Source organism: Lonchura striata, chromosome Z (assembly GCF_046129695.1).
Source record: "Lonchura striata isolate bLonStr1 chromosome Z, bLonStr1.mat, whole genome shotgun sequence".
Classification (NCBI taxonomy): Eukaryota; Metazoa; Chordata; class Aves; order Passeriformes; family Estrildidae; genus Lonchura; species Lonchura striata.
Window position 1 is genome coordinate 60677130 of NC_134642.1, and position 19951 is coordinate 60697080.

Genomic DNA, 19951 nt, shown 5'->3' on the forward strand with positions numbered 1-19951 from the left:
TTCATTTTGGGCTTAGATTCGAGTAGTCTGATTTGACTTGATTTATTTTGATGATATTTTGGTGGCAATGCCATGCAAACTGGATTGAAAGTCCACCATACCACAATATTAGTTGGTCTCCTTTCAGCTTTGTTTCTAATTTTAAAATGCCTAGTGTTTAGAATTTTACGTCTGTGTTACAGAAGGTATTTTGGGTGTTGTGTTCTGTATATCAAACATTAGGCAGTCAAAGCTTTTTTTGCTGCTGAATCTCCTGTAGTTCTTTGTGTCTAGCCATTTCAATAAAGAATGTTGTATGTTAGCACACAGAATGAGCTGGCATATCCTAAGCAGGCAGATAATTACTAGCAGATAGGACAATAAACAATTGAATTCCCAAATTTAATTGTTCAGCAAATAGTACCAGTTTATAAAAATTGTACTCCTTAATGCTATTCTGTGGCACTGAATATCAGTATGAAACTCTTAACCCTGAAAAATAAGTTCTAGGATTATCTTTTTGTGCTGCTTATCATAGTTTTTGGATAGCCTCATGTCACATCTGTTTTTTTCTTGAAAATAGAAGTTCTTTTTAGGGTAAAATAATCTCACAAGTCCAGTTGTTTAATTTACAGCAATAAGGTTGATTCTGCCATCTGGCTTTAGATATGTAAACTCAGAACATGAACAGAACAAAACTTGTCTGGTGAGTCTGATCTTTGACTGTCTTATATCTTCATCTGAAAACGAATATGAATGCAATAAAAGCACAAGGGTGATCAAGAGGTGGCTGCATAGCAAACATGCTAGACTTTTGAAGGTTAACTACAAAGGTGTTTTAAACTTTTAAAGGTGTTAGGAGTAAATGAGTTAGATCCATGTTACATAGGCAGAGAAAGGGCTCTCTGTAAGTAGGCTACAAACTCAGCCTCACTTTTGCTAAGTACGGGAATTACTATTCCAAAGATCTGTTATCTGCACTGCCACTGGACTGCTAGTGTGGTACCAGAGCAGGTAGTCATAGTGCTGCTTCTCTTTCCAGATGGCTTCGAATTCCTTACATGTGATGAACAATCCTAGAACCAGCTTGCTGAATGACTTCGTATAAAGTGGCTGTGGGAAGAGTGTCTTTGACTGCTGCAGGCTGTAGTATGCTTTGGCAGGCATGTAGGTGCCTGTAAGTAGTTATTGTTATGATGAAGTAATGAACTAAGGAGGTTTAAAGATACTATAAACACAGTTTCTCAATTTCTGCTTTGATTTGGAAGGTCCATTCAAGAAATTGTAAACTGCATTAGCTGTCAGTGGGTTATCTCACCCATAGAAAGCAATTTTGAGAAGTTATAAAATGTGTCTTGGGAGTTACTGGTATGTGCAACGTAATGGACTTACAGTTTTAAAACAAATGTTATCAGCGTCTTCCACTGTTGCATAAACTTAATTACCACTGAGTGTGTAACACCAGTGAATAACAAGTGTTAAATGACACATGATCAATAATTCATTGGTTAGCACAGTATTGCTTACTATGAAATGACCTTGATGGGAAACAGTCTTACAGGTAACTTCCTTTATTTTTGCCATATTATTACCTGAACAAAAATGAAAATTCTACTAATATTTTTGCTGACTAACAGAGAAATTGATTTTTTAATGAAATGTGAGAATGGGAGCTATAGGTTGCTTTTCTTCTATCATACTGTGTCCTATCACAGCTTCTTGCAGAGGTGATGATTTTCAGGAACCAAGAAAACTACTTTCCAGTAGTGGGTTTTAGCTTGGGATTTTGCAAAAAATGGTCCTGCAGTGCTGAATTAAAGCAACTGGGAAAGTGTTCACCTTTTTCTTTCAGCAGTAGTACACTAGCCCATTCATGTTATATCACATTCTTTTCATCTGGTGTTTTCATCATTCTGTTTGTGTTGCTGGATGGGTTCAAAACCATGTGGCTGCCAAAACTTTTGATTTCTGACACCTATGTTTCTGTATGAGAAATCATGTTTAGGTGCTGCATTCAAGACTCATTAGGTGTGCTAACCCATTTGTGTCTCTACATTAATTTCGTAAGTAACTATATGAAAAAGTGTAAATTACAGGAGACTTCTGTGCCTGGATTTTCTTTTGAATCACTGTCTATTTTCATCCTGCACTAACATGTTGGTCATGTATTGCACAAGTGTGTCCTCTTATTTTCCTAGGTGGAAGCAGGAAAATAATTAAAGCTTATAATATAGAAGTAAAATTACTCAATCACACAGAATCAAATTATTGAGTAAAAAACAGTGACTTAGTAAGGATTTTTTTTAGTGTCTTCTCTTTGGTATTCCTTAATCAGGAGCCATGCTGTCATGTGGTACATGCTTGGTGTTTGAAAACTAATGCATTCAGTGTGCAAACATCTGCTGCTAGTGAAGTGCTGCTTGAAGTGAGAAGCATCTTGGCTCACACTTTGAACATGTTTGCCCTATGGATATGTGGTACAAAGGTAAATACTGGTTAGCTGTTTTAAATTTCTATTTAATTATTAGCACTGGTTTTCCATACAGATAATAGGAAAATGCATGTGCATTTTGGACAGGGACTTACACAGCGGAGTATAGCAGAGCCTTTTTAAAAACCTTTGTGTTCCTCCCAGTGTCGCTGTTGGTCAGGCTAACGCCTGCCCAAGGGCAGCCTTTGCATTTGCTAGCCAGCTGTGTAGAACACAGACCTCTCTGTCTGAATGCTTTTTATGTTCCAGTACATCTGGGACTGCTGCCTCTGAGCTAGTAATGAAATACACTCTGTTCTGTAAAAGCCTCAGTTGATTAGTGCAATTGTTGTATAAAACATTAACTCCAAAAGCCAAAGTGTTTCAGCCAGGAAGAACAAATGGTTTAATACTTACTTTACCCAGTATGCTACTGTTCTCTGGCATTATAGCTCTTTTCCTGCAACCTGATTTCCAGGTGGACTTACAAGGAACAAACAGCTCAAGTTAGATCTCTGAATTTCAGAGGAAGGCACATCCTTTCATTACATTAAAGTCTGAAAAGCTGGCAGTATGTGGCAGTTGTGTTTCACACTTCCCTGACACTCTGTTTACAGGTGTCCCAAACCTCCTTAGCTGTGGTGGTGAAGCTAACATCGCCTACTTGCTTACTGAGCACTGTTACAGACGTAATGAAATTGCAGCATGTGAGTTTAAAAATGAGAGATTCAGGAGGAGCAGGATAAATATAAGTTCTCCTGCTTCTAAGGATTTTTAGTTAATCCACAGACTCTTACTAAGTGATATTGCCTCCTGTCTTCTGTGGATTTTGTAAGGCTACTCATTCACTGGCATGATTAGACTGACCTATAATACAAATGGTTCAGTCCAATGTGGCAGCTGTACTAGAAACGTGTAGAAAGTGTAGCACATACCTCTCCTTGAGCTGTATTTTGTCTAACTACATTTTTTACCACAATTGCTGATACTTTTATTAACACACATAAGAAGTCTTCAGGATTTCAGGATTTCTGTAGAATCCCAGAATATAAACCTCTTCCTAGCTCCTATTTGACTGTATTCACTTACAACTGTATGTGCTCGTGATTATATGTGGGAGAGATGGGGGCTATCTGTTTGTCACATTGCTCTTCTAGACAACAGTTGATTTATGGTGTTAGTTTAAAGCAGAACAAATAGCAGAATAAAGTGATGGTGATGTTTCATGAAGCGGTGTAAGTCGAAATATCCTCCGAAGATTTGCTGTTGTAGTGAGTCCTTGTAGGTTAAAAATCCAGTATGAGGACTTTAGTTTGTCTTAAGCAACACTGGCTGCTACGACTGCTTTGCCTGCTTGTTTTCTTCACATATTTTTATGTTAGCTGTGTTACTGTTTTATTTTTTTTTTCCCTGCCAATGAAATGCTGAAGTGACTCCCTGCAAAGTCCGAAAAGCACCATAGTTTTGCTGGAGAATGTGTTGGAAGACACCAAGCCATTGTTGGCTGTAGAAAATGAAAGGATCTTGGAAGTGAGGATGAGAAATTCTAAATCACCAGAAAATATTATGAGATGTTGATGATGGGGAAGCCAATATGAATGGTACAAACAGGATTGTAGGCAGATAAGACCTAGTACCAGGACTTTAACTGTTGGATAATACATTTGGAATGCTGGAAAAGATCAGACTATTTCAAGTGGGAGATGGGGCAGAGTGCACAAAATAAGATAAATTGAAAGAGTGTGGTTTTGAATGCACTAAAGATAAGAGGGTTACTGTGTGAGGAAAATGCAGGGAAAGGAGCCAGATGTAGTTTAAGCTATCACATATGATGCATATATATGAGACATAGATAGACATATTCACTAAGGTAGAGTATCACCCCAAAACTCCAAATCTGTTCAGAATTCATTGACTGAAGCATGAATCTAACAGGCTGTCAAACTATCTATTGCAATTAAGAAAAAAAAAAACCACCAAGAACACAAAAGAAGACCGAACAGAAGAAACATTATTTTGATGGTTGTGTTCCTCTTAATGTGTGTTCTTTGCTGTAAAAATTGCCCCAGTTTAATGAAGTGCTTTATGAAAAAACCCCAAGCCAAAACACCACACCAGTCTCTTTGTTTTGTGTTTCTAAAAATCATCTCTGATGTTGCAAACCATGCATTTCAAATCTCTGTGAGATTTACGTCAGCCATTGTTTGTCTAAGTACTCTGGCTTGCGTGCTGATCCTATCATTTTCTTCTGGCTGTTCACTGCCTTCTTCTTTATGAACAAATACTGAAAGTTCACAGAAAGGGTAACTCTTCCTTGTACTTAGCCTGTGTTATTCCTATGGGAAACAGTACATTTTAATAATACTTTTCACAATTCTTTAAGTTCTTCACACCACAAATTTCCTAATTAAGTGAGAAGTTTGCAATTCCTCAGAGTCTTAGCTTGGAGTAGCTTATTCTTGGAATTTTTTTGAAACTTTTTTGGTATTTTGGAGCCTGCTGAATGTATGTAAAAGGTGAATGATTTTCTTGGTTTTCAATGCCTTTCAGCTAATCAGAAAACATGTTTTGAATTCTGCATTTAAGCTGCTAAGAAAACGTTTTCTGCAATGTGGGTTAAAACATGGAAGCCAGGGCCTTTCACTATTTGCCTGCCAGAAATGGGACCAAGTTCTGTTGTAGAAATATAGCAGATATTATCCAAGTCAAAACAGTTAATTTTTCCCCTTAATATCTGTAGACTGACATAATAGTCCCTCTATAGCATCTCCATGAACTGGTTATTTGTAAAATTTTTATCTGTTCCTTCATTCTAAATGCTTCGCATTCCTTGGTACTGAGGAAATAGTTAACTTTTGTTATGGTCTAGTAAATCATGAGAGTGGAGACAAAAATATTTGTTCTCTTTCTTCTTCTGAATTTGTACTGTTTCTGTTTGTATAATTCTGTCTAATTGCTCTAGATTTGTATTTGCTGGGGATAGAGAGTCTGGACCTACCAGGCTACTTAACTAAGACTCTCTTCCACCCAGGCAAGATGAATACAGTGAATGCAGCCAACACACAAAAATCTGGTTCTTCTCAATCTATTCTGAACATTTCCTTTGCAGCTCTTTCCCAGGAGAGTGGGTGCAAAAAGCTGTCTTTTTCTCCAGTATGCTTTTCTGCTGTCCCACTCTTCAAAGAAAAAAGCTGTCTGTGCTTTCCTGCTGCCTTTCACTGTGGAAGCCTACATTCACCCAGCTGGAGTGCCCTTCCAATTTCTCATCAGCAGGGCTGACGGCCAGGGATCAGAGTTACCAAAAAAGGCCTCACACTGCATTAGCCACAAATGTGATGGTTTAACTGCAGCACATCCTGACTGCAGGGCAAGAGCAATCCAGGAACATCTTGGGCTGAGCGAGGTCAGCTCCTGTCTACAAAATTTCCAGAGGAATTATTATTGGTCCACAACCACACAGTGCAGTGACAGATTTCAATATGAAGAGAGTTCCTTTATAAAGGTGTGGTCAGAACATTGCAAAGTAAGATTTTGGCTTGTGCATTGAATCAGAGGCTGAACAGGATCTTGGTTACACTGCGGCCTTATCCCACTGTTTCCCACATAGGCCATGTGCTCCCTTCTGAAACAATGCTGTTTTCTCTGTGGCCCACCAAAAAAGTCTGCATCATTTGCTGTCCTGAAGCATTTGTCAGCCTAATTTGTTAAGTCTTCTCTGAGCTAGGACAGGGAATCTAGCAAAACCTAGCTGTAAGTGTTTTCTTTTTTGTCCAGGATGTGTATGATAGTCCTATCAAACCTTGGCCTATGCATAGGAAAGTGCTGCTAAAAGGGAAATAGATACCTAAAGCAGCATCTTCCACATCTACCCATAAGATATGTATGTATTATTACCCCAAACTCTCATAATTTCCAGTTCTGCATTCCTCCACCAAACGGATTACTCAGATGCTCTAATCTATTTAGCAAAGCTGATGCAGCAAAGTGATGCAACATACCTTTGCAATGTGAAGTTTCCACAAAATACTCCAGCTGATTTTTCTGGAAGAAAATAAGGGATACTGCACCACAGATGTACTGGTAAGCAGCAGCACATGACCAGGAAGGTAGTGATGGTGGGATGACAGTAATACTAGTCTGTAAGGAAAGGATCTGCTGGCAGGTTGGACATCAGTCACAACTGGCTTCAATTAAGTGGTTAATGGCAGAGGGGATGGACATGTGCAAGAATCAGAAGTGACTCAGGCAGTTGAATGACTAAAACCTTAAGGATCAGGCAGTGCTGATTTATTTACATTAGTTTTTAATCTCGGGAAAGACGCCAGAGCTGTGTAGAAGATTGACTTAGTGCTTCTGACAGATCAGGTCCATTGTCTGTGGCCATGGCTCCCTGGGGAAGCACAGAGGTACAGGGCTGGTGTGCAGAGAACTTGCCTCAGAATATTCTTGCAGATTCCAGTGTTGCTTCACATGGAATTAGAGAAAAAATAGAGGAAAAAATTTGCAACATCAGCAAAGAATTATTTTATCTATGCTCAGCATGTCTGCATTCGATACTGGGCTCTTTTACAGACTCTTATCCATATCTCTGGTGGAAAATTAACTGGTTTTGGATGGGTTACTATTTAGAAGATCAGCTTTCAGATCCAGGCTACATCTGGTAGAACAACATGGGAGATGGAGGCAGAGGATGGTCTATAAAACAGAAGAAGGGAATAACTAAACCCTAGACCTCTCAGTATTCAGGTACCAGCAGTCCCATATCCTTAGTCCTCAACCTAACACAAATCTTGTACTTCATTCCAACCCACAAACTGTTTTCATGGTGGCATTTACTGTGATGGTCAAAGAGTAATTGCAGAATCAGAAATCCATTAAGAGACTTGGAAGAGAAGTGTGAAAGATGTGTTCATACAATCACAAACTTGGCCTTTCATCTTAGAGCCATTACTATTGATTAGAGTCTTTAGAAGTGTGACTATTTTCAAGTCAGCTAATGCAGATTATATTGTTTTCTTCATGTGTGCTGTCAGTGGCATCACTTAAACAGTTTTTGGGAAAGAATATATAGAAGCATATAGGACATAGGATATAGAAGGACATCTCTTCATACGAGTATCATAAGCCAGTGTTGAGGCATTTATGTTTCATGATCCATTTATGAGAGAAGGTCTGTGGTTCTTCATGTAAGTTGTAGAAACAGCTGCTAGTACAAGCTGACTTTCTTTCTTGCCCTTGCTCTGAATTGAGTCCATGTGTGCACATTGCCACGATAGCAAGGTCTAAGTGCAGGCAGAATTCAGAGCTGTTTCTTGCATACCAGATCCAGCATGTAATGCTCTAATTAAGTTACTCATTACCTTTTATTCTTGGAGGGAGCCTTTGTCCATCTACCTGTAGATAGTATGAAGAGCTGATTTTTAATTTAGTACTTGACAGCTCATCAGAATGATTTTCCTTTAATCTCCTGCTAAACACTGCCAAAATGCCTAGTCAGTGGAAAATTACCTTATCAATACCATTAAGTGAGAACAGGAGTTGAGGAAACCTTTATTGTACAGTCCAAAGTATCTGCATTGCCAAAGACTATAAAATCCTTGTTATGAAGCTTATTGCAGAATGTCACAAACTTAAAAAAAATCAGGAGAAAAGCTATCCGGACTGAACTCACAGAGGCTGGCAGGGCAATCTTTCCCACAGCAACTCTCTACAAGAACTTAAACTAATTTTCAAAGTCTTTAGCACAGATGTTTACTTAGTGAACAGGCATCCAACTCATGGTGGACTTTTTGGCACAAATACTGCCCATTGTGGGGAAAATAGATAAAGTTATTCAAGCAAAACATTTTTAACTTCAGCTGGAGATAACTGGAACATTCTTGTCCATTTTGTACATGAAACACAGTCTTGGGAAAGGCTTTACTGACATACCTTGAATTCCTGCTCAAAGTCTGCTTCCTAAAGTGTTGCATCCTGATCCCTTGTTTGTAAATTATGATAAGAAACTAGGTACAGGAGTAAAAAGCAATTCTGATTATCATACCAATCCTGCTAGTATCCTCTCATACACACTTCTAATCAGTTTATTCTTGGGATCATCCCTTTTGAGGGTACTACCAATAGCAGGTGTAATTGTAAACACTAGATCTAGACCTTGTCACCCAAATAATTTGATATTTAATCCAAGATGAGTAGGCATAGTCTAACTGGCCAGTTTGACTAAATGGAAACTTAAGGGTAAGTAGGTGCCACGAGGAAGAAGAGCAGAAGGTCTGAAACAACAACATCTGTATATGTGAAATGCCTATATTTTGGACAGGAATGGTGATAGGCATCACAACATTCCATGAAGCCCAGGGAAATAAACTCTCACAAGTGTTGTGGATTTACTGTAGATTGTACATTGTTTTATTGTTCGCATTTGACTGATTTTTTGTTAAAATCCAAGATGGCTTGTGATAAATGGAGAGTAACTTTACACAAAATTAAATGACCTACATTTTCTGTGGCTGTTCAATGAACAGCAGGATATTATGAGGCTCTACATTCATAAAATGATACTACACAGATTTTAAAACCCAAGAAAGCAAAAAACCCATCCCTTTTTAAAGTCTCATTACATGCAACCATGTTTAGCAGAATGGTCAACTTGGTTCAAACCATAAAACTAGAAGTGTCAAATGAGATGAGTCAATTTTCCCTCTTGAGCAAATTTGCCTGTCAGACTCAGACAGTCTCACCAGGGAAACTGAAAAGCAGGTTCTGGTAAAATCCTTTCCAACGACATTATTCCTTTGCTGCTTATAGAAGCATACACACAGGCACTGAACACAAAAAGAATTGTTTGCTCAGTGTAACTGTTTGCTTAGTTTTCTGTTTAAATGGCCACCTTTTCCTGATCATTACTGCATGTCACACCTGCTCTGTAAATGTGAAATCTCCTACATATTTTGGAATAACACCTTACTAGCAGTTGAAACTGAATTAGCTGAGCAATACCCTGCAAAGACCTGGATATTACCAACCTGGATATTTCTTTAGCATTTGTCAAGTGACTATGAGGTAGAAACATGGAAATGGAAGTGCAGGTGTAGCAGGAAGCATAATGCACTACCACACACACGTACAAAGGTTCACGTGATAGCAGTTAATAGTATTAAATTCAGATATACTCAGAAAAAAATACATACAAAACTGTTTGTCTTTTCTGCAAACATGAATGGGACCTACTACCTTTGATGTTCTGTTGAGAGGAAGGCTTTCAGCTGATAGTACTTCCTGCCTAGAGTGCTAGCTGCATCCTTCACACCAACACTACCATAAACTTGATACCTTGATAGAAAACTAATTCAACTATCCCTCAATCCAAACAGCCAATACAAATCCTCATTCCTTTTTTCACTAACTACATCTAGAGAAAATACAAGTGATGTGCCCCTCTTGCCTTCCACCTGCAAACTCAAAGTATCTTCCCAGAATCTGGCACTTGTAACGACGAGGTCCTGCATGGCTGGTAGAACTCAGCTGTTTTTCTAGCCTCTGTGCTGTCAAGGACATCAGGTAGACAAAATTGGAAAAACAAACACACAAGAAATTTTAAATTTGGCTTTTAAAAGCAGATTTATATGCAGCATATGCAACGAATTATGAACAATTCCTACTAAGAGTGAATGCTAAGAATTTTGTGTGCATTTCTGACTTCCCTAAAGTCACATCTTTCCCACCTACTTCTGCAAACTCCCACTTTTGCCAAAAGGCAAAATCCTTCCTTGTAGCCTTTGTATGCACTACCTGCCACAGATACTGGAATAAGTCTCCCTGCTCTTTAACAGACTCCCAGCCTTGGGGGAAGCAGCTTTTCCTTGCTTATCCCTGCTGCAAGTACTTCCCTCCCAAACACTGGGGCAAACCCTCCTCCACTCCAGTTGCAAGCCTGAATCACAGGATTTAAATCACTCCCCTCACTTCTAAGCTTTCTCCATGTGGTGCCTTGCAGCGTTCCCTGGGGTACCTCCATACTGCATGCTGCCCATCTGTGCCCTGATGCCTGAAAAGAGTGGCATTCTGAGACATCCTCATCTTCCCCTTTAGGGAAAGGGGCAGTGAGAGTAGCACCTGAGGGCAGAGGTCACGCTGAACTGTGCCAGTGCGCTCACGTGGCCGCTGTGTCACGAGCCAACTCTTTCTCTCGACCGTAGCTCACTTTCCTGTACTGGAAAACACACCTTTGTCCAGACTTGCCTCTCCTGGCATGCTGCTGCAGCAGGCTAAAGGGCACACATCCACCTCTGATTGCTCATTCCACATTGTTTTGTTCTGTATGGCTAGTGATAAGGGCTTAGCCTGCCTGATTTAGTAAGGGCACCTATCAAATATTATCTCTCTCCCTGTTCTCCTGGAGAAAGGCATAGTCTTGACAAGGTAAAAGACTAACTCAGTTCAGTTGCTGGATATAACCAAGTCTTCTTGTAGTTCCTTTTGATTAGAAGTGACTCATGGCATCCATTTTTCAACCACAAAGCTAGAAACTTCTGATACAGAATTAAAGGGAGGGGAGAAGGCAGAGCATGAACTTGAAAGTCCAAAACATTACAAAAGCTGTGCAACTGTAGAATAAAGTAGGGAAAATAATGGAAAAAAATAACTTATTTCGACAGTTTTCTTATGAAGCTGAGTTTTCTAATAAAGTCACGATAGCCGAGGAAACAAAGGCAGAGACTTCAATAGGAAGAACAGTCAAATCTCACAATTTCTTACACTGTGATCATGTGGAATCTTGAGTCAGGCAGGTGTGCTAGAGCTCTCAGAGCCCTGTAAGCTGCCTCACCATTCTGATACCCATCTAATATCCTCAAAGGAGGAAACTTGAGAAACCTGGGGAACTTGAGATAACTATTAATTGTTGCAGAGGATAGATAGATATGATTGTTACCTTAGCTAGCCGAATGTCACTTCTACCCTTGGATGAATCCTGGAGTGAAATGGACTGTTCCATCCCACCCCCCAAAAGATTGTGGCTCATCCCACACCTCTGTACCTGCCCCTGAAGCATCGCAGTCTGTAACCCCATTGGCCCATGCCTTGTCCCAGCCCATCTAGGAGCCCCTGATAAGGGGGCTCCGAGCGGCCATGCGGCCTCTTGGCCCTCTCCTCCTCTCTTGGCCCTCTCCTCCTCTCTTGGACTTCCTCCCCCCCTGGAGCTTCCCCTCTCCTAAACCCTCCGTTTCTCTCTCCCCTCCCCCATCCTCCTAAGCCCAGCTACGCCTGAGAGCACGAGGCTCGGGCATTCCTGAATCCTCCAATAAATCTCTCTCCCCAAGAGCAAGCTTCAGAGATCTCTGCCTCCCTAAACCCCCACCGTGCGGGAGCCTAATCTTCCCACAATTAACATGTCCCCAAAACTCTTGGGGCCAAATTTTCTCTTACTGTTGTCATTGAGATCCAGAAAGTAGTCACACACAATGGAGTCAGACGAAGGACTGCAGCAGGATGCAGTTCCTAACGCTTGTGTTGTGTGCTGGGTTTTGCACAAGCTTTGTACCATGAGGTATAACCCTCATGAATATCACACTTGACTAAAACTGATGGATGGACTTGCATTCGTCCAAATTATAGTATTGAGTCACTGGTTTTAAAAAAGTTTATTTAAACAAAGTAGGTACATTTCACAGAAATGGTTATAAAATGCATAGCATATTATAAACAATACTGTTACTCCACAGATAGTAGTTATTATCCTAAATATTGCTTTTTAAAAACTAATGAGCCTGCTTGGTCAATCAGAAAGCTAAAAATCCCCATCTTAGGCACTCTGGGAAAAAACAAGTATGTGATACAATGAAGCAGGTATCTACTTTTTCATTCACTCCATTGATTGTTTGTATTGCTGCACCATTAATTTGCCAGTTCTCATTATGTGGAAATATCTAATCTCTGAAGTCACACACCAAGATTTCCATTTACTGGACTACACATCATACTTGCTCAACCAGCCAAAACCCCATGCAACTCCAAGGAAAGCTGACTGAGGATCTTCACGCTGATTAATGTAAAGGACAGAGACCATATGAGAGGGCAGAAAACAAGTAGTTTTTCTAAGCTGTGCAGGCGTGTCACACCCATATTGCTATTCATAAGCGACTTGATTGCAAATTGGCAAGTAAGTCCATAAAGATTTCAGGTTTGACTTCAATGGAACCTGAATGCCCAGTAGAAACAGACCCTACCCTCTGTGGTGATCCAGTGTCACAGAAAGTGGAATTGAGTCTTTTTACAGCACTGGAGAACTGAGCATACCTCAATTATTCATGACTTTGCATACTCAAACACAGAGGCATCTGTTTTCTGTTATTTGTGATGTCAGGGTGCAGAGAGGTAAAAATTAGGACTACAGCACCAATCCATAATCATAGCTAAAACAGACACCTGCTCATTAACACAACACTTCAATACATGAATCATGACTGACATTCTTCACATATATATTTGTATGACAATAGGCATAAAGTAAATGTTGAGGTATAAAAGGATATGCACCAGGTTTGCACTGGTGAAAGCAACTCTAAAATCAAGCAAGCCAAAAAATCCATTAATTCACACACAAAAAAGAAAAATCCCCATATTTTTAAAACATAGATACATGTAGACCAAACCATATATGTTTGCAAAATATATAGATACATGCTGAAGAATCAACTGATGTTTTTGCATGATGACATGAGCTTTACAGTAGTTTAAGCTTGGCTTGGACTGAAAATAAAGAAGCTTGAACTCTGGCCAGCAGAGCTCTTTTGGAACGGTTTGTCAAGACAGGAGAATGAGGTCTGAAGCAGTCCAAGAACATTGATGTTTCACTCACCATCTTCAAGCAGTTTTTGTAAGTTGTTCTGTATCTTAGAAAAAGAGAGGAAAAGAGTTGTGAGGCAAGAAATGTTATACTACATTTCAAATAAAAAATAAAATCAAGACATACTCTTCAATATACTCTGGATGTTAATTCCCACTTACCTTTTCATACCTATGGTACTCCTGTTAAATGCTTCCCTTATTATAAGTGTAATATAAGTGCATCACATGGAACACCTAGACAATCAACTAGCAAGTTTCATATGAAGAACATCCCCTGAAATTTTCTCCTATGGATTTTCTACTCCATTAGCCAAAAGAAAATAAGACAGAAATAAAAATCAGAGCTAGAAGCAATGGGACAAGAAACTGAATTATTTTCACCTTGATTAAAATCCAGTAAAAGCCTCAAACTTCCAAGTCATAGCTCTCTAGCTAAATGGATAATTCAAAGTTTTGTAACAGCTTCAGCCATGATATGTGCACAGCAAAGTACAGTCTTCTAACCATTAGCAGACATGTCCCATTTACCAGATTTAGTGAATTGATTGTGGGTTATCTTCCTTTAGCTGCAATGAAAGTAATGTCAGCCAGTTGCGTCCTTGAGAATAATTTGAACAGACCTATTTTTACACAGCCTATTTATCCACTTTTCATCTCCTTGTCCTTAAAAGCAGAGAGGAGGGAACAGAGGTCACATCCCCAGATACACATGTTCTCAATATCTCAGTATCTTAGCAACTTGTCAGCACTGATTACAGATTTAGTCAAAGCTACTTTCAGGCTTTGAATTGAGGAGCCATTGTACTTCCTGATCAAAGATACCACTTTCCAGTCCTACATCATGATTTCTATCTCAGATGCACACCTTGCCCAAGAAGAACATTTTGGGGAAAGGGAAACAGTAAGAAGCACCTAATTTTATGAGAGTTGCTTCACATGTAAACAGGAACTTCCTTTTAGATTGGTAAATTAGTGTAAGGGAATGAGTAATATTAGGCCACATATTCCCTCCCACAATTTAATGCTTTATCCTTTGAGAGACACAGTGCATTTTAACAAGATGATAAATGCAGTTAAAAGCCAAGGTAGCAGTATTTTGCTAAACAATGATAGTTCCTTGGCTCCAAGTATGAAGGAGAACTTGTAAAAATCACAAGGTCGGACTGAAAAAGACATTGCAATGTATTTGTGCACTAACCAATTTTTAACTTGGTTAACTTGCATAAGCAGAGTAATTTTTAGTTTTTAATCTAGATAATCTCAATGTTCCAGTTTACAGTCCTGTGGTCACAGGGAAAGTAAGGGGAGGCATGACAAGTTATACTAGAACATGTATGCTACCTTCTGCTGCAGCCAGTTACCAGCACTTTTCACTAAGGCATATGAAACTGTTAAGCAACTGCAGTAACTTTGCTCAGAGAACAAAAAGCCATTAGATTTCTAACCACAGCTCATCTAGATTAGAACAGGATGTGGCAATACACAACTACAGGCAATTCTGATTTAGCTTGTATGCAGAGCACTTCATCACCCTGAATATTTGGCAGATAAAGGTAAGTCTTTAAGGCTCCAATCCTACAGACACTAAACAAAAAAATCAAGACACTAAACAAAAAACACACACCACTTAAGACTCTAATTCAGGACAGACGGTCACTTCTCTGGGAACAGCTGAATGACCTAACCATCCAGCTGTCCATTACCGTCTCCATGCAGAGACTATATAAGGGAGTGGGACAGTGCCTAGCCTTGTTGCAAAGGGCTGGCTGGCTTCCCACTGAAATGAGGTCTCCTAACGAACGTCTTGCCAGCCTGTCCCAGACAGCCAGAAAGCAGTAACCTCTTAAATGACCTAATTTGGCCAAAGACTGTAAATGGTAACCATCTGGTAAGCATTTTCCCTTTGTATTCACACTGTTATTATCCAGAAAATACAGAGGGGTTAAGCCAGCATTACTCTAGATTTCCATCGCCAAGAGGTTGAAGATGTGGGGGTAGTAGTTCTAAAACCTATGCCACACATGTAAACAGTAATATTATATAGTCTTAACTTTATGCTATTTGAGAAATTTGTTTTGGGGGAAAAAAGGTATTGAAAGGTCTTGGCCCAGACTCAGTTTTAGAAACAGAGGCAAAAATATCCCATGTGACTTAAGCACAAAGTAATTCAAGTAACTTTTGGTTTTGTTCCGCTAGTGCTTTTGTCATGCTCAGCCAGTGTATGTGTACCCAACACATAGTATTTTACCCACTGGTACTGGGTGCATTTGTCAAGGTTTGGGGGCAGGTGGGTCAAGGTCTGCAGGGGCCGCAGCAGTGGCCAGGGCCAGGGCCTGCCGTGTGCTGAACACAACCATTCCAGCAGCATCCAGCAGACCCATCACAGGGCACAGCCATGAGACCACTGCGAGTCTCTGGTAGAGTCTTTTACAAAGGGGAAAAACACCAAGTAAGGAAATAAGATCTGCACACCCACTTGTTTTGCACAGGTTTCCAATTTAAGCTTCCAATCGCTCACCAAGTACATTTAGCTATCCAATTAGAGAATGGTAAAAAACAATGGTCAAGTATAGGGAATTACACAACTGGTGCAGCAGTATTTGTGTTACTGAAGTAAAACAAGCAGATCTCAGCCACTCTTTTTGAAGAAGCTGACTACATATGTAAGCAAGCACCAAGCACCATTTTTCTTAATCAAAACCCCAGAACTCCAACAAAAGCCCCAAAGAGAAAAATTAATCAAATACCAATAAAGGTTGAGTTCAAAATCCTTAACTCTGGGATTAAAAGAAAAAAAATTTAAAAAAAAATTAAGATCACTACATAATGCAATAATCACCCCTGAAGTGTCTGCCTCAGGAACACTTGCCCTGGTTATAAGCTTCAGCACAAGGCAAAGCATTTAGACATACCAGTGTTTATATTAAGGTTAATTTATAGTCCAAAACCTAGTCTTTTGCCTAGGGAAACATGCCACCTTTTGGTATTGAATCTGGTGGTAATTCAACACTTTTCAAAATAAAAGAGCATAGAAACACAGCAAGAACCTAATTGGTCTATCAGCATTTGCATTATATCATACAATGTTACCTTTTCCAATTTTCTAAGATTAGCAGTTAACTCGTCACAAAGGGCGTCAGCATTAGTTTGCAGGTGAGTTCCCAAATCTTGGTGCATTTGATGTCTGTCAAATAAAAAAATAAGTGTGACAGACTCAAAAAAAGAGGAAAAGAGAACTGGATACACATGTAGATGGCAACAGTGCCAAAACTGTAAACTGTACTGGTTTACAGAAAACAAAAAAGTGCTAAGTCACTTCTTGACAACATTTTTAACGTGATCTCATTTTCTAGATATTTGGATAGAACACTTTAGAGCTATTTCCACCAAAAAGTTCCGTAAGTTCAACATCCTGTGACATGGAGGAAATTGTAAAGTGCACACCCTTGACACTGCAGGAGTGCACATTAAATATTCCTTCCTGTATCTTGCATTGTTCAGGATCAGAGCAACAGAAACAGGACTTTCTTGTGTGTTTCTGAAGAGGACATAGTATCTTACTAATAAAAATATGTGGCACAGGTTTACCCCACTTCTTGCATTATAAAATGGTATAATATAAATGCAAGGCTGCATAGGTAGAGCACCATTTCCCTCCTATCCCTTTTTTTATGAAGAACCTGGCTCTGTCTTCGGACACATGCATACAAATCCTACTACTTTCCACAGATGACAGGTGAGACCAGTTGGATCATAAACAGCACAGTCACTGTTTGATATGACCACAAATGCAATGTCAGAGTGACCTGATCTGTCATGGATGGATAATCAAAGAAAGCTGAATTTAAAAGCATACTTTTGTAAGAGCTTGCTAAATTTGAACCACTTTGCAAACAGTTCCATCATGCCTGAGTCAGCTCTGTCTTGAATTTTATTTTTCCCTTCTCTTTTTCACATAGTGCTTCTCCAGCTGTTATCATTTCCAGTCACGTTGCATGTGGCTGCAGGTTTTGCACTGAGTTTACAAATTACTTCTGAAGCCATATTATTCAGAGCAGCCCAGAGAAAAAAGTCTGTTATATGAAAGGGAGAAGACTTAATGCGAAATCTAATGCTCAATAAACTAATAAATAAATAAAATAAAATAAACTTAGTATTCTCACCAGTACCCAGTTTAACTTCCTAAGACAAGAGCAGGGAGCCAATACAACTTTATAGAGGCAAACTACTGTGGAGAAAAACCACATACCCCTGCACTGCCCCTCCACTTAATGTTTGCATATTTTCTATCTATGCAACATGGAGACAAAAAAAAAATCAAAAAAACTTACTGCAGGGGCAGATGACAGCCATGACTCCAGCCACAAAAATGAATAATTTATGTAACTATGATCCCTTTCCCTATTTCCTCTTCAAATACACAGACACCTGTCCCTTGTTGCGTTTGGATTTTGCTTTGGTTTGGTTTTGTGGCGTGGGGTTTTTTATTTCAGAAAGACAGGATATCAGTTTCTAAATGGTATATAGTCAACGTAAAGCTTTATACAAGCAAGACAGATGTATTAACTTAAAGAGCATGAAGTATGTTCTAACATACTAATCAAATTACACTAAGACTGAAGACAGAAGTTACACCTTTTTATGGAATCATTGCTCTGGAAAAAGATTTTACATCCCCAATACTTTTCCAGAGTTTATCTTACTCCTTAATATGTGAATCAAAGGCTGTCATGGACATAAGGCGTTCCTCCAGGACATTGATTTTATATCTCATGTAGAAGGTAGAAAGTATTAAAACACAAACACTGTAAGAGAGAAAAATAAGGTATATCAGTTAAAGAAACTTTAGCAGTACCTGAGAAATTAATTGTTAAAAGCCATAAATTGCTACTTGCAAGTGTTCAATAATAAAGTATTGTTCTTAGAAACATTTCAGGAATACCATCAATGGCATTCAGACAGTTATGAAAATCTCAAACTTCAATATGTGTTTGCTAAGTGGCATGAAAAAGGAACCTCTGCAAGTACTTAAACACTTTTAACATTTTCTGAATCAAAGGACCCTTTGCTTTTAGAAGTAAATGGCTAGTTAAATATAAGCCTGTCACAGCAGGCTTATATAGATATATGTATATACACATTTCTGGGAAGTGTAAAGGCCACAATTCCCTATAATTTCCTTTTCTCAAGTAAAGTTTAGATTATATCAATCATGCTTAGACTATATCAATCAAGTAAACATAAGAAAATCCTAGTTTTTGACAATCTTGGTATTGCTAACTTACAGAATTGCATAAAATACAAGTACATGGTTCAGAGATAAGAGCTTCTGGGTCGTTACTTTGTGGAGGAACCTGAAGGCTTCCGAATGGCCTGCAATAGAAAAAACCAAGTCTTACTTAGAGCAGAGCAGGCCACAGAATATAAACAATGTTTTGAAGAATGCAACAGATGATGCAGAGGGAGAAACAAGAAAGAGATCTTCCATGTTATATACTTATGCAAATTTATCTCAAGTTATTCCAGCTGAAGAGCTGTCCTTGAATTCTTACCATTTCGAGGACTGTTTCGGGCTTTCCCATCAGGCCCACGTTTACTATGTGCATCTGAACGAACAGACTTGGCCTCAGGCTTGGAAACTTTCAAATGAGTCTCTGTTTCAACAACGTGATAATCTGGGAAAAGAAATCATTTTAACAGAGGTGAAATACAAAGGTTAAAGGAAATTGCTAATAGCTTATTTTGGTCAAGAAACAGAGGAAGAGGAGAATATTAAAAGGTGCAATTCTGTACTTTTGGTAAAAAGTAGAAGTTGATTTAGTATCCTTGAAACAGCTTACATATTAATTCCACATCAACACTAAATAAAAGAAGCACCTGGATTGAGAGAAAATGATGTATGTTGCATTTATATTCCAGATCTTTTAAAAGACAGCAACCCATGAAAATCTTGAAAGCTACTACTGAATTTCTAAGCAGAAGATTATAGTCACAAAAGTAATCTCTCAAAAGGCCTGAATTCGCTAGAGTAATGATTCCAAATTACTTTAATAGCAACACCAAATGGGGATAGTGCATTGTTCCTTCAAAAAGGATATTAAAACTCCTTTTCCTGACTGTCTTTAAAAATGCCAGTGGTATCTTGAAATAAATAGAACTGAAAAATCTAATCACACTCAATTTTATGCTTGAGCTGTTTACCCTGGACTTGCTCTAATGATGCACAAAAAACAACCATGAATGACAGACGTGCTACCTTTCACCTCTGCTTTCAATTCCTTTTCCTAGGATGGTTCTTTGCCTGGGTATTGGTTTTCATTTGCGGAAAAAACAAATTGTTTGAAGTAGTCACTAACTATCAGGAAGTAACACAGCAAGTTAAAGCATTATTTAGAAGCACTTCTGTGGCATGTGATGACACCACAACTTAATGAACAGCATCACACAATTAAAGACAGATGCACAGTAAATATCAAATACCAATGAAAGCAAGTAACTCCAAATCATTCTGCTGAGCAAAAGACACGAACAAGAAGGAGAGTTAATAAAAAATAACATGACAGAGAGCTGCTATAAAAAACAACAGTATCTTTCAGCAGTTTCTTATACCAATTATAGTCAAGATGGAACCCAGAGCACTAACAGCATAACAAC

The 19951-nt window shown here is 38.9% G+C and overlaps 1 protein-coding gene across 3 annotated transcripts in view; it reads right to left on the bottom strand.

Moving 5' to 3' along the window:
• Positions 1-12075: 12075 nt before the first annotated feature.
• Positions 12076-19951, bottom strand: part of GRAMD2B (GRAM domain containing 2B) — a 40842-nt gene continuing 32966 nt past the window's right edge. For all 3 annotated transcript variants that reach the window (XM_077790261.1, XM_021525006.2, XM_077790262.1), the window contains exons 10-14: positions 18850-18972; positions 18583-18670; positions 18001-18102; positions 16388-16481; positions 12076-13341 (exon numbers count right to left, since the gene is read on the bottom strand). In XM_077790261.1, coding sequence (XP_077646387.1) covers positions 13300-13341; positions 16388-16481; positions 18001-18102; positions 18583-18670; positions 18850-18972 — 449 coding nt within the window. In that variant the 3' untranslated portion in view covers positions 12076-13299. The remainder of the gene's footprint in view (positions 13342-16387; positions 16482-18000; positions 18103-18582; positions 18671-18849; positions 18973-19951) is intronic.